The sequence below is a fragment of the Phascolarctos cinereus genome, unplaced genomic scaffold (genome assembly GCF_003287225.1).
Source record: "Phascolarctos cinereus isolate Bilbo 61053 unplaced genomic scaffold, phaCin_HiC Scaffold_9;HRSCAF=440, whole genome shotgun sequence".
NCBI lineage: Eukaryota > Metazoa > Chordata > Mammalia > Diprotodontia > Phascolarctidae > Phascolarctos > Phascolarctos cinereus.
The window spans coordinates 258,958,805-258,974,111 of NW_027556402.1; the positions used below are offsets into that span (position 1 = coordinate 258,958,805).

General features: G+C 42.9%; 1 protein-coding gene across 1 annotated transcript; it reads left to right on the forward strand.

Moving 5' to 3' along the window:
- Positions 1–416: 416 nt before the first annotated feature.
- On the forward strand, positions 417–9,417 carry GAL (galanin and GMAP prepropeptide). Its single transcript, XM_020968330.2, has 5 exons — positions 417–500; positions 1,749–1,803; positions 4,765–4,851; positions 7,394–7,471; positions 9,128–9,417. The coding sequence occupies exons 1-5, from the start codon at positions 417–419 to the stop codon at positions 9,187–9,189; spliced, it is 366 nt and encodes a 121-aa protein (XP_020823989.1). The 3' UTR covers positions 9,190–9,417.
- The last annotated feature ends 5,890 nt before the right edge of the window (positions 9,418–15,307 follow it).

Here is a 15,307-nt window from a genome sequence, read left to right on the forward strand (position 1 = left end):
GCCAGGAGGCAGAGAGAAGACTTGGAGACTTGGAGGCCTAGGGGCGGCCAGAGAAGGTGCATGAGCAGGAAATGGTGGGTCTTGGGTGAAAGACAGCCTGGAGGCCAGGGTCACTGGGGCTGCGGTGGGGGAGTGTTTGGAAGCCTTCCTTTGTCTCAGCAGGTGCCAGGCACTGTGTATTGTGCAGAGAAAGGCACAAATGCCATCCCATAGAATTCATGTTCTAGCCTCACGCTCCTTGGCTGCAAAATGAGTTGAAGTCGATGCCCTCCAAGGTCCCTTCCTGCCCTAGCTCTAAGGTCCGACGGCCCCCTTACTGCTTTCTTTCTTCCCCACCTTGGGGGGTGGATCCTGAGGCAGCCAGCCCCTCTACCTGTCCCTACCTCCCACCACTGCCCTGTCTTCACTTTCCAGATATGCAGAGGTACACCCGAAGCCTCCTCTTTGCCTCCCTCATCCTCTGTGCCACCCTGTCAGAGACCCTGGGACTCATGTTATCCGTAAGTGCCTCTGAAGCCCAGCTGCTCGTTACGGTGGGGAGAGGGATGGGAGCAAACTCCCACTGTTATCTAAGGGAATAGTGGAAACACTACCTCCTGTGTAGCTCGCAGTGCACAGAAAAAGTTCTCAGCTTTGAGCTTGGGAAATAAGTCTCTGTATCTCCCTTAATCATAGGAAAGGAAGGCTTACAAATCCCCAGGTGCCCTGTACTGCCCCGGGCAATGCCATCTAAAGGGGAAGACCCCAGGAAGGAGCTGGAAGGGAAGACTTGGAAGAGGGGGCCAAAGGCCAAGGAGGGAGGGTCTGGGCTTTGGGGCAAGGGAGGGAACCAAAGCCATGGTTGACTCTGATTGTCCCAAAGTATCCACAGCTCCTTGGGCTCAATTCCACCATGCTGGAAAATGCATTAAATCAGCCAGCTGGACAAACGCTTAATGCATTTCAGGTAGACCTCAACCTGTACGATCAGTTCTAACCCCAAACCTAATAACCCTAATGGCTTTAAGCTAGAGGAGGTTTCAGAGATCAGCATTGAAAACACTTGCTGTCTGCAGCCCACTGGAGGATACTCGCAAAGTTGTATGTAAATAAAATATTGACAAATGGAATCACTGAAAATTCACTAAAAGAGGTTTATTTATTATAGGAACCCTGAAGACAACCCTTTCGCAAAATGAATACTCTTTATGTTAATTGAATGTATACAATAATTGGCATGCCAGTCACTGTCAGTACTCCCAACAGAACCTGAATTTTTGTATATTAGATTTAAAGTGAGGCACAACTGAATCACCTGTAAATGATGCTGTATCAGAGATAAGATTCTAGGAAAGGAGATCAGCAAGTCTAACCTCTTAGCTTTACAGGTGAGGAAATTGAGACCCAGGGTACCTTAGTCTCAATGAGTTAATGCAGTTTCCAATATTACTTAAACCACCCCATTTTGCAGATGACCCCAGGAGAATCTGACTCCCCTTGGCTCATTCCACACATTCATTTATAAACTTTCTCTGGTATCCTGAAAGATACTGGGCTTTGTTCTACATTGTAAAAGATACCTGGGCTATGCTTATTCATTCATTAAATCCAAGGTTACTTGAAATAGAGTTAAGTTTCAGCTCACACCAAATTAGAAGTTATCTTATCAAAAGAAGTTTCATAACTGGAACTTTTTTTCTTAAGCTAGGACTTATAGCAGGTAAAAAAAAAATCCAGTTACCTAACTGTTCTTTCTTCTTTTGGTTAAGGCCAAGGAAAAAAGAGGCTGGACTTTGAACAGTGCTGGTTACCTCCTGGGTCCACGTAAGTGAAAGAGATGTTTATTTTCTCCTCCACAGTGAATAAGACAAATGTTGGCTCTTTCTTTCAAGTTCATCTTAACTAGCTGAATCTTCTGAGGCAAATCTCTTTCCTTCTTTAGGCCTCAGTTTCTTTATCTATAAATTGAAGAGTTGGATCAAGCTTCCAACTTGAAAATGCCATGTTTCTAAATCCTCCCCTTTATAAAGGGTTGTGTATGTAGTCAGTTATTCACTGTTGGACTGAATTAAAATGTGCAGACTAGGACAGAGGAAGGTGTGAGTCTGAACAAAAAGGTTCTTTCTGGGATAGATGAAGACTTTGTCTACAGAACACCAAACCTCTGAATGAATCTGGGGGAATGTGGATAAAATTAGGTTGATTCAGATGAGCAGGGTGAGGTGGTGGTGGAGAATTACTCACCTGTGAATTACCTTGAAGTTTTAATCAATAGATCCCAAGAAAGCACTTAGCTAAGCTGGAGGTGAGGGAGAGGGGAGAGCCCAGTGCTATATGCATTGCTTTTTTGATTTTTAACTTTTGGCAAAGCAAGCAAGTGACTTGCCCAGGGTCACACAGCTAGTACATGTTATGTCTGAGGCTGGATTTGAACTCAGATCCTCCTGAATCCAGGGCCAGTGCTCTATCCACTGCACCACATAGCTGCCTCTCTATGCATTATTGAGGCACTGGCCTGGGCTTTCTCACTTTTACTCATAAAGCCAAGTCCTTGCTCCCCTGGTAACTCACCATTCTTTCGGGGAGATTAGCAAATACCTCTCTAGTTATGTAAGTCCAATCTGAATGCAGACTGGAAATGCTCTTTCAGGGCCCTCAGGAGGGGGGCAGGGCATACCGTGAGTGCCCTTTGTTAGAGTAGCCCTGTGGACTGGGAGGCAAGGCTGTTATAGAAGTGTCCCCGCGGGCAACCTGGCCCAGGAAGGTGGCCCTTCTGACTTCTCCTCAGTGGCTCTCCTGGGTCAAATGCCCCATTTGGGGAGAGTGGCTTCTTTCAGCCAATCCAAATACCATGGAGAGAGGCATGAAGCTTCGGGGACCAGGTAGCTGCAGTCTGCGATCCTCAGGTGCTGCCTTTCTGCACATCGAGTTGCATTTGACACGAGGAATAGCAGAACTTCAGTTTTGGAAGGGTTCTTATAGTTCATCTGGTCTAACCCAGGTCTTTTACAGATGAGGAAACAGAGGCACCCAGACTTAAGCTCAGAATCTTAACGCTAATTAGTGTCAATGCTGGGGACAAAAAGCCAAGTCTGACTCTCAGTCCTCCAGGCTTTTTGACTGTACTATAGCTACTGTTCCTTTATATGGTTTCTGAAATATATCATTAAGCAAACAAATCCCCAAACTGGAACCCTACAAAAGAGAAGAGTGTTTTTGAAGGGCATTTTCCACGCATCCCATTTGAAATAGATGACAGGAGTTAGACAAGACTTCTTATTTTTTAAGTGGCAGGCATGGTGGATTTCTCATGGCATTGAAAACATTCCCAGACAACCAGTGAGCAGCTGTTAAATGCTCTAGTTTTTGTGCTCCTTGTAGCTTCCATGACCCCCCACCTTCCAGGAACCCAACCTGCAAAGAGCTTCATCACCATCAGAATCCCCTCAGAGGTATCACTGCCTTGTTATGTTAACAGCCAGGCTCAAGCCTCAGGGAGCTAACGGTCTACAAAGGCGGTCAGAGAGAAGGAAATGCATATGCAGATCTATTAGAGTCCTGCTCAGATTTCAGCCTGATGAGCCTTGGCTCTGGCTACACTTCCCCAGCCCCTTCCTGGAATGCCCTTCCTTCTCACCTTTGAGTCTTGTAACAAGACTTAGCTGGGGGGGCACCTTCTACAGGGGGGCTTTTCTTGATGGCCCGCCAACAGTTGCTCATTCCTGCCCATCTTTGTAGGCATGTTGTATGCATTCTGTGTTTGCTTCTCTCTGCATATGCTATTTCCCTACAGCTAGAGATTGCTTCCTTTTTATAAAGACAAAAGGAGGGCTATGCCTAAGCTGTAACAAGCATGCTTGTTGAATAAATAAATGAATGAGTACCAGAGGCCAGGGAAATAAAGCCAGAAAGGATGTCCTCAAGGGAACTTGCTTACAGAGATGTGAGAGAAGCCGCTCCTCTGTCCTACTGGACATTTTTCTCTCCTCTATAGCTCCAGGGGGACTGCTCTTGAGCTTTGCCACTATAAAGGGATGGGGGAAGAATTCCCAGGAATACCCAAACAACAAGAAAAGCAGCAAAAACAATCCATCCTCCCCAGCAATAACTTCATGTAACTTGATTTTTAAAAAGTGGTGGTGTTTCAATGGTCCCCGAGAAATCCATTCAGGAAATCCCTTAGACCAGAACCAGGATCTCAGCATGATTCTGCTTTGGAGCAACTGGAGGTCCCCTGAGGGCAGCCTATTGGGAGTAGCTAGCTTCTAGCCATCTCAAATCCTAAATAAAGACACTTTCTGCCTATTGTCTGTGTGCAGAGATCACCACCAGGGCCAGCTAAAAACTTGCTGCCCGCCCCCTCTCAGTGACCACACTGTTCAGACTGTGAGTTGCCTTTAGCCCTCTTGTTAGGCAGGGAAGGCAGGGAAGGCTGGGGTGACTGGGAAGGCTGGGAAGGCTGGGAAGGCAGGGAAGACTGGGGTGACTGGGAAGACTGGGAAGGCTGGGAAGGCTGGGAAGGCAGGGAAGACTGGGAAGGCTGGGAAGACTGGGAAGGCTGGGAAGGCAGGGAAGACTGGGAAGGCTGGGAAGGCTGGGAAGGAATCTCCACCACATGGAGTCTCAGTCAATGGTTCTTAGCTTGATGTTTTTGGTCCTTGTTTCTTTGAAATGCTGACAGCAGCTCTTGAACCCTTTCCCCCGGCCCAGGAATTCAATACAACCCCACTGGCCCTGCTCGAGGAAGAGGCCCCAAACTCTTTCCCTCTTTGCTTGACTCAATAGATGCGGTTGATAACCACAGATCATTTAATGACAAGCATGGCCTCGCTGGCAAACGGGAGCTACAGGCTGAAGACAGCATGAAGCCAGGTAAGGACGTGGGCACTGTCTTGCTTTCTTATCTGTCACAGACATTTTCCTTAATTCATTTCTGCCTGTAACTCATTTTCAGTGCTCCTGGAAGGGGCAGGGCCCGGAACAGGGAGGGGTCTGGTGCTTTGGCTTCTAAGAGGTCTCTCTCTCTGCTAGCTCCATTTACACACACACCAATGGGAACCTTTCACATCTACTACCAAATGTCATATTCTTTTCCTCCATTTTATAGAAGAGGAAACTAGGAATAGACCTATTAAGATAGTCAGTACCAGAATCAGGGGGTTATTTTGAAGTCCAAATTTAAAAGGAATTGTTTTAGGAAAGTGTTTTAAAAGCATCTTCAGAAAATCTCTGCTGATCCTGACCTCCATGGCAAAAACTAAGAGTCTTGTTGAAGGGAGTTCTCCACGCGACACATTTAAAGTGGAGGATCGGAGTTAGCCCAGACTTGATTTTACAGTGACCAGCAAGGTGGGAAACATTCCCAGGCAGCCACTGAACTAGCTTTGAAATGCCCCAGAGCCAGAGAGGTGGCCAATATGGTCCTTGTGACCTCCATGACTCAAGGAATCCCCCAGACCAATCAGACTCTTCTCTCTCCTTAGCCCATCCACATGTCCGCTGAGTCCCCAGAATCCTCCCTTCCTTTCTAGTGCCCCTCCCACTCCCTCCTGGCCATTCCTCCCCTACCTCTCCAGTTCATGTTCATATCACCTCCTACTGAGGCTAATCTCAAGAGCTTTCTCACTGGGTCTCCTTACCTCCAGCCAACTTATCCTTCAAATCATGTCCAGGTTAATCTTTATAAGGCCCTGTCCTGGTCATGTTGTTCTCCTGTGGTTTCCTACTGCCTGGAGAATGAAATTCAAATACATAAGCCTGCTATTCAAAGTCCTTCACAATCTAACCTCACCTAGGCTCCCAGCTCCTCTCCTACTATTTCCTTGTAGGAATTCTAGCTCCAGCAAAACTGGATTCCCCGACATTCTTCATACTTCCTTTGAATTTCCTTTCTCCATGCCTTTGCTCATGCAGTGTCCTCTTTCCCTCTCCGCCCACTGAAATCCTCATAAATAACTCAGCTGAAAGAAATCCCTTCCTTTCGGCCTGAGCACTTCTTGACTCTTCTGTTACTTGTCATGATTTTTCCAGTAGTTCTTTGTCACATAATTGATTTCCCCCCCAACAAGATCATATGCTCCTTAGGAGCAGAGACTATGTCTTTTGCATCTTATTCATCTCCCCTAAAGACAAGCCCAGTGCCTTAGGCATTCAGTGGCAACTCCTTCTTGACTGGATGAAATGAGAGCTAAAAAAACAATTGTCTCATTTTAATCCTCTGCTTGTCCAGAAGGACTTTTACAACTCTACAACTTGGGTACCTGGGAACCAAAGAGAGAACTGTCCAGCACTCATCTCTATCGCATCCCGTGAACTCCCCCTTCTGGCCAGGACCATTCTCAACTGGTAGAGAAAATTCCTGACCCCTGAGATAGCTGGCACCATAAACAAATAGGCTACCGTGTGAAGAGATGCCCTCCATCCTTCATGGAGTGTATTGATTCTCTGCCTAAACATCCAGTTGGACTTTTGGGAGCGTTACTGTATAGCTACCTTGGTCAACTTACTCTTCCTACATACTGGTCATGCTTTGACACAGCCTCGTTGAGAACCGTATAATCTCTATGTTGTGATTAGGAATAATTCAACACATGCTCTCCCCTTCCTTCACTAACAACAAACAAGCCCAGGTCTCTTTCTCCACTTCCCTAACTGTGTTCTAGGATAGTACTTAGGATCTCTTTACATGTTCTTAGGCTAACGAGCTGTTTTCATATCTAGGTGGAGAATTGGTCTAGGTGAACTACGTTTTCCAAAGTGAATTAAGTTTCATACTTTTAGGAAGCTCCAGAACTCTTACAGACCACAAGGAGAGTAGTATACTATCAGAAAATAAAATGCCAAACATTAAAACTCTAGTATTAATTTTGTTTTCTGTAAAAGAGAATGAATGTTTCACCTGACCCATGAAAATATTGATGAATAATGTGAGGGGAGAAGCAGAGAACCAGCTGGTCTCAGGGATGGGAGGGGCCTCAGAGGTCAGCTGGTTCACTCTGTACCTGGACAAGAATCTGCTCTGTGACCGTCCCTGACAAGGGACCAGTCAGCCAGTCTCTACCTGAAGACCTCTCGGGGGGAGAACCTACCGTCTGTCAATGGGCAGCCCTCACTGTTAGGAAGTTTTCCTTCTACTGAGCTGAAATATGCATCTTTCTTAATTAAACCCATTTCCTATAGGGATATGTGTGCTGGGATGGAAATCAGAGGCCCTGGGTTCGGATACCAGCTATGCCAATTCATACTGCTATGTCTTTGGGCAAGTCATTAAGTCTCTCTGGGCCTCAGTTTCCTTATCTGGAAGTGGGACGAAATGATCTCTGAAGTCCCTTCCAGCTTGAAATCTACAATCCTCTGAAGTCTGCTTGCACTACAATATGCTATGTTGTATACATTCACTACTTGTGCTTTCTAGGAAACTTTGCAAGACCCATGGCTGATGACAACATTGTGCGTACAGTACTTGAGTTTCTGACATACTTGCATCACAAAGGTATGTAAAAGCATTTTCTATTGTGTTTTACATTGCTCAACTCTCAGAATGCTGGCCCACTCTGGAGAGTTGCTGAGAAAGCAACGAATGCTATAGTTTTCTCACACCCAGGTTGTACATAGATGTTGAAATTTGACAATTTTTTAAAAAACCTCAATAGCAGTTAGAACCATGAGACTGCTATATCCTCTTTTAAAAATCAATCAATAAATATTGACCAGTCATTCAATATCAGAGATTCAAGGAGAGTCTGAGATTCCAGACCTGTCTTTCTTCCCATGGGAAGCTACCCTTCCTCAGGAGACAGCTTCTGAGGGCTTGCACAGGAATGTTGGATAGGAAAAGGATGGAAAGTCTGCTGAGCATTTTTTTTATATCTCCTGTAGTTTAGCCCAGACTTTCCTTTTGGTTACTTTTAGCTGAGTCCTCTGCAGGCACTCACTCTTATTAACCCCTAGAGTGCCAGTACCCCATATCATATTATCACTTATTTGCCTAAGACTTCCCACAAGTTTGTCCAAGTGATGACTCATGTACAGCATCTGATTGAAGGAGAAAATTTAATTACAAAGTAAAACCTTATTGATTCTGATGAATTGTGGGAACCCACTGCCCCACCAGCTTGGATTCATTGCTCTGTTGTCATACTTCAAACTTTGTATGTGCATGCAAATACGTATTATGCACATGTATATAACTAGAAATTACATATCCATTAATTACAAGAAAATTAATGGGCTCTGCATGGGCATTTATCTCCTTTATGGGCTGTGAGCACATCAAAATGCTATTTATTGGACCATGAAAATCAAGAAATTATACTTGTGCTCATTCATTACTTTTAAAGGCTAATTCTTGGATTAAAAAGCCTTCTTAAGCTCCCCTAGTTTAAATATTTGTTTGCAGATAAGCAGCTGCTTCTGAGAACAGGCAGGGACAAACACTGAAATGCTGCAACTCCCCTGCTGTTTTATTCATCATAAGTATCTTGGTAAAGTGAAAGCAAAGGAATTGGGAGAAAATAGAGGTTCATCAGAAATCTGGGAATCTGGGTGCTGAAGTTCCTTTTACCTGATTCAAATCATGGCAAGACCTTTGGAAAAAGCTTTAAGAGGGAAAGGGCTGGTGACTCCTCCCTAGGATGGGAAAAACAGCCAGCAGCAGGTGGAGGTTCTGAATGGAGGGGACACTGCAGAAGTCAAAAGATATATGGTCTCATCTATGCCAGAATTCCCCCCATTAGTATGTATTGTAGCCCACCACTAGTTTTTCACCCCCTCTGATTTTTGTCCACAGTGTCCAGGAGGCTTTGTAGCAAGGATCTGTCCGCTGGGCTGAGTAGCGAAATATTAGAGAACATTCTGTAGAAATCATACTTTTCTGTCTTTAGAACAATTTAGAAATAAATGTGTTAAGTGTGGTCTGAAATTAGTGACTTGGAAGGTTAATAATGCAGGACAGTTAAGAAATGCTAAGATTTCAGACCCTGTGTTATTTGCATTTAAGTCCATGCCTAGAGAAGACAATGAATGATTTGCTGTGACTTTCTTAGGACAAAAGAATTCATAAAGGAGGCCAAATGCCCCAGGACTAACCCACTCTGACCTCTGTATCCTTTAGTGTCACTGAAACAATGCTTTCTTTGGACTCTTACAGAAGCTGGGGCCCTTGATAATCTGCCATCTGCAATCTCATCAGAAGAAACAAATCAGTCCTGAGAGAATGTGTTTGGGTGTTTTGTCTGGGATTGTGTGCTTTAAGGTCAAACTTTACAGAGGGCTTTGACAGAATGGAGTTCAAAGTATGGCACGGTGCAGTAATCTACAAACTTAACAAGTAGTAAACTCTTCCTGTCTCTTCTGCCCTTACTAATGTGATGCTAGAATCCAACATTTTGCTTTCAAAAATATTTTACTTTATGTGATAAAATAAAAAATAGCAATTGATTTTGATTGTCTCATTCCTCTATAATCTTGTTTTAAAATATAGATGCCTCCTGCTTCTGTATCCAATATACTTCCTTGCTGCTCCAGGTAGGCCAGGGATACTTTGTTCTGTCACAGAAAGATACAGCACACAGGAATGCCGCTTCACTTTATTCTAATTATGCTGATCAGGTTAATATTAATCAATTCACTTCTGTAAATAAAAGAAGTTCAGAACATAGACCAAAGACAAATAGAAGTGATCTTCAGAGTAATTGCTCTTTAGGTTTTCATGGGACGGTTCCGTAACTGGGAAAATCAAAAGCTGACTCTGAGTGTTTAACAGATTGAACTTAAGATCAAGTTTGTTGCTGTCAGGGTGTTGTATAAAGAAAGAGAGGTCATTCTTCACAAGAAAAGAGGCTTTTGAGGCCGAGGTCCCATAAAAGGGCAGCAAAGATGATCCTGACTCTGAGATCCTGCAGAAAGGGTAGGGCACCAAACAGTCTACTGGCTACTGAGCCAGGACCATGGAGAATCTCAGAACTGGGCAGGTCCTCAGAAACATCCAGACCAACCCTTCTGCCAAAGAATCCCCACTAGACCATGCCTGACTAGAACTCATCGAGTCTCTGCCTGATGATCCCCAAGAAGGTGGAATTCCCCATCTCTCTCCGGCCTGGTGCACTCTGGGACCACCCTCCAGGGCAGGACATTTTTCTGACCTCCAGTCTCAATAGTCCTCTTTGCAATTCTCCCCTCCCCCAATCCCACCCACCCCTTCCCACCCATTGCTCTGACTTCTGCCTTCTGGCACCAAAGAGAACACGTCTAACAAGCTAGCTAGCACTTCAAATGCTCAAGAATGGTGACCTTCCTCCATCTCTTCCCCTCTCCCACCTTTAGTCTTTTTTCAAGCTAAACATCCCCTGTTCCTTTGGCCAGTCCTCATACAGGAGGAATTCCAGGCCCTCACCACTCTGGCTGCCTTCTGGCTGATCATTGTCCTTGCTAACCTGTGGCTCTTAGAACCCAACAAGACTGCTGCTGCTAGCACTTATTACGAGATGGCACTTTTAGGTTACGTTACTACTACTGCTACTACTGTTACTGCTGCTGCTACTGCTAGGACTTATTACTAGGTAGCACTTTTAGGTTACATTACTTCTATTGCTGCTACTGCTGCTGCTGGCACTTACTACTAGATAGCACTTTTAGGTTGCTTTACTTCCGTCACTGCTCCTGCTGCTACTACTACTACAATGCAAGAAGAGGGTAAGGATCGGGATCATTTTGACATCAGGCTATGCAGAAGCGCTCAACTGTCGTTCGTCTAAGAGAGGCTTATATTCTCTGCACCCACTTTGTATATCCCTTACAGAAATGCAACAACATTTCTGTAACTGATACTCTAGTTGATATAACGTGTCTATGGAGCACACCAGAGATGTTGCTTCACACACTTTTGATGAGGAAAAGGAAAGAGAGGAGAAGGGGAAAGTGGGACAGGAATTGGATCAGGCTTTCATTTCAGTCTAGGAAATCTCAGCCCATGTTGCTGGAACCCGATTTCCTGCTGTCTCAGGAGACTTGACACAAGTAATGTGGCCAGCAAGGTCTACATCTCAAATTCCACATTTTACTATGGAAAAAAGGCCGTATTGCCCACAATTGTAGAAAGTAAAAGTCTCCCACCTCAAAGAAGAGTGGAAATAGCAGCAGTGGGTTTCCTAAGGAGCAGTAATACATAAAGGGGAAGGGATAAAGGCTGTCGATTTCAAAGACAGATTTTCTTTTCGCCTCAGTCCCCAAGATCCTCGTTCCAACTTTTTTCCAGGTATTCCCTTCACCTTTTTTTCCCACCAATTTTAGAAGATGAGTAACTACTTTTTTCTTTTTATCAATAAGACATCTAACAGAAATTTAATAAATGCTAACTAACTGAAGCTGAGTATGAAAGAAATTTTGTTTTAACTCAGAAAAGCTGAAGCTAGACCGTAAATTTTCTACCTACTCTTAAGACAAAAACTTTAATGGGAAAATGACCTTGAACACTAAGAGTTTGTAAATCTAGGTAGAATTAGGTCCCCATGCTAAAGTTTATGGATTATGTCCAGTTTGAATCTGGAGCACTGCCTGGCTTCTTGGCCACCTGGTTCATTAGCAGGGGGAGCTCATGGAAGGAAGCACATTGGAGAGGCGAGAACTTTACTGCTTTTGAGGAAGGATTTTTTGGTTCCCCCCACACCTGGGGTCCTATCCTCAGCTATTTGTACTCCTCTCACCAAAATTGTGAACCCCATGTTAACGTTAAGGTTGGGGACACATTTGGTAGATACTGAAGCCTCTAAATTTCAGATGTTGTTGGGGGCTTAAGGATAGTCTCAGCATTTTCCTAAATGATTCCCTAAGCATGGCTTCCATGAGTTTGTGTTTTTTTAAAAGAACATTCCTTTCTTCTAACATCAAGGTGTGAGTTATTGGGGATGAGATCCCCTGGGCAATTGGTTCTAATTCTTCTTTACAACATCACTAGTGTGAAAATAAATTTAATAGGAATGTATATGCAGAGCCTATATCAGGTTGTAAGCTGTATTGGGGAGGGTGGAGGGCAGAGATGGGGAGAAAATTTAGAACTCAAAATCTTGTGGAAGTGAATGTTGAAAATGAAAAATAAATAAATAAATATTTTTTTTAAAAGGAAAAAAAAGACCTTCTGGGAAGACTTAGAGGATACCATTCTCTGATGCTACTCTGTTCCCTGCAATTGCTTGCTCAGTATCTGCCATCCCGACAATGTATTTAAAAATGCAAAATAAGGGGTTGTGTTTTGTTCTGTTTTGGTGCTTTCATCTCCTAGACCACGTCTGAATTGCAACTAATCAAGCAACCGAGCTTAATTGTTGTAGGTAAATCAGTAAAAAAAAAAAAATTAAGTCACCTGAGTTGAAATTAACTATACAGCTTGGGAAAGTAGGGTTTCGGTAAGTCATTGGATTTGTTTAACAATAATATGTGCTAATACTATAAAGGAAACATTCAGTGTAATGAATATCATCTGGCCTATAGTTGGAATATGAAGAATGTAGGATTTGAGCAAGTGAAGGTTGATTTAGTAGAAAGAAAAAAAGGATATGGGAAACTTTATGTGGTTATTCTTAGCTAGCTCCAAAGCAGGGGATGGAAACAGGAGGCTGCCAAGCAAGAAGGTGGGGACAAGAATTTGGTCAGGCTCTTTTGAGCAGTTCAAAGGTAAATAGGGAAAAAATTATAGGGAGCTAGCTTGTCACTGTGTGTCTTTTAGGATGAGCTAAGTGACAACTACTTCCCAATCTTGAATCACTGACAGAAATTTGAGGGTTTTACAGAAATCTTCCTTTTATTATCCCCTTTGGGAATTTGGATCCAGATGTAATTGAATTAATTCTGGTTTCATGTTAAGTGGGACAATTACAACTTTATTTTAGTATTTAGTAGGGAAATGTATGGATCAGGCAATTTGTTAGTGGGGTGGTCTTAATCAAAACTACCTAAGCTTATCAATTTGTTAACTGTATTAGAATAGTACCTAATAGAAATGTGAAATTCATTGTATTAGAAATTTGAACTCTTTGATTCTTTTGGATACAGATTTAATCATTAAAAGACTGATATACATGTTTTAAAAAACTCTTTAGAAATGTAGAAACTTGACAGTTTGAAGTAATTAAGCTTGAAATTTAACTTTAGTTGAAAACTAGAAATTACAAAAGGAAAAGATTCAGTCCCTACTCATTATACCACACTGCCTAACTTCTCAGTGAGCTAGAAGTGAAGTAACATAAGCAACTGGTAGCGGTGCTTCCCCATCTTTTCAGGGTGGTTTGTAAGGAGACTCTCAACCCTGGGGAAAAAGGGTCCCGCCTGTCAGCCCTTAACCTAATGAAGATGATGGACATGGTTCTGCTGGTGATATGAAACAAATTCTCTAATGCTTCAACCTGAGAGCTACAGGGGTGAAAAGAGTTACTCACAGCTAGCTAGAATGAGAAAGTTCAGAGATCAGCTTATCTAAGTTCCACTTGAAGTTTTTCAGAATTATTTTCTGCGTAAGGTCATTTGGAGATGCATTCAACTCAACTGGGGTCACCCAACTGGAAACGGGCTCTTGTTTTAGATTTTGAAACCATGTTGTTATTTCTGATCTTGTGCAGATATTGTATTAGAAATGCAGCATCTTTTCTAATCTGTCTGTTGCTAGATTACGAGCTGAGCTGTTAAAGGAAAAGAAAATGTTTGAAAACTCTTAATATTCTGAACTACTGTCATTTAAGAAATGGGAAACTTCCTGTCTTCCTGTAGTCAATTTTTTTGGCTACCCACTTAGAAAGCTGAATCCCCTCCCCCACTGCCAACACTTCTTGATGGACGGGGTGCTGGTAATTAGGAATTTCTTTATAGTATGGGACTGTTTATTGAGAATTATGAAGTTATAGCTGGAGTGCTCTATACTGAACTTTCATGTTAACCAACTTAGTCTTTTGTTTTGTTTTTGCTAGGCAGTGGGGTTAAGTGACTTGCCCAGGGTCACACAGCTAGTAAGTGTCAAGTGTCTGAGGCCAGATTTGAACTTAGGTCTTCCTGACTCCAGGGTCAGTGCTCTATTCACTTCACCACCTAGCTGCCCCTAACCAACTTAGTCTTAACAAACTTCAGTCTTGAGGATTTGTTTTTGTTTTAAGGGTTGAATAAGAGACAGACATCTGTTCATCTGAAGGTTTACAGCTATCATATATTTACTATCTTTGTGAACTTGCACAAGGTTGTTTATTAGATTCTGATGACTGCCTTTTAACATCAGGATGAATTCTAAAGTGTGAGGAGAAATCCTAGTAGAAAGGAATGTTGAATAAAATCTCTTGTGATTTTTTTAGAAGGCCTGATATATGTTATTTGCTAGCAAATTCACTGTAACAACATGAGAATAGTTTATATCTATTCCTAAGCATGATTAGTGAAATTTGCTATCCAAGATAAAATCTTATGGGACTGTGATGAATATTATTCTGATTCTCATTCCAGGTGTGATCATCAAGAAATGCTATTGTGGGCAGCTAGATGGCACAGTGGATAGAGCTCCAGCCTTGGAGTCAGCAGGACCTGAGTTTAAATCCAGCCTCAGACATTTGACACTTACTAGCTGTGTGACCCTGGGCAAGTCATTTAACCTGATTGCCTCACCAAAAAGAAAAAAAAAAGAAATGCTATTGATTCCAGTTATGATCATCAAGAAATGCTACTGAGCCAATGATCCATAACACCAGTGGTATGTATGAATGACAGGTAGAGTTCTGTCTCATGGGGAAAGGTTTTTGGACTGGGCTGAGGTAAGATTCTCCTGACTCAATTTCCCCAGTATGACACTTCCTCTTGAATGGGAAGATTCCTACCTGGCTGACTCTAGGCCTGGCTATGACATTTTCTCAATAGAATTGGCTGTCCATATGATTCTAGTCTGAAAATGACATTGAGTTTTTCCCCTTACCATAGCTGTGTCCCTATTTTTCTTTCACGGCAAATTTCTATAATCAGGGCAGGTGATCAGTAGAAGAGACAGACACAATATTGAATCTTTAATAGGCCAATACTGGACCATATCTGAACTACTATAATAAGATGCAGGTTGTAAGATCTGAGCTCTTCAGCCTAGATTTACAGTCCTTCCTATATCCTAAACAGCTAAGTAGATGATTATTTGGCCTTGTCATCTGCCTATTTTCCTGCATAAGATAAGGTCCTTTAATATCTCACAGTGGTGTGGGAATAATTAGCCAATGATGTAGGGATTTGTGAGCCCAAAGTATAGCTCAATTATTTAGTGAGCTAATATCATAAACGTTTTTGGTTCCATGTTAAATAAGAGAATTTCAGC

What these genes read in the sequence shown, in the direction of transcription:
- GAL (XM_020968330.2), top strand. Translation starts at nt 417, where the DNA reads ATGCAGAGGTACACCCGAAGCCTCCTCTTTGCCTCCCTCATCCTCTGT. An exon ending in TGAAGACAGCATGAAGCCAG is followed by an intron (nt 4,852 to 7,393) that starts GTAAGGACGTGG and finishes TGTGCTTTCTAG; the next exon opens with GAAACTTTGCAAGACCCATG. An exon ending in GACATACTTGCATCACAAAG is followed by an intron (nt 7,472 to 9,127) that starts GTATGTAAAAGC and finishes GGACTCTTACAG; the next exon opens with AAGCTGGGGCCCTTGATAAT.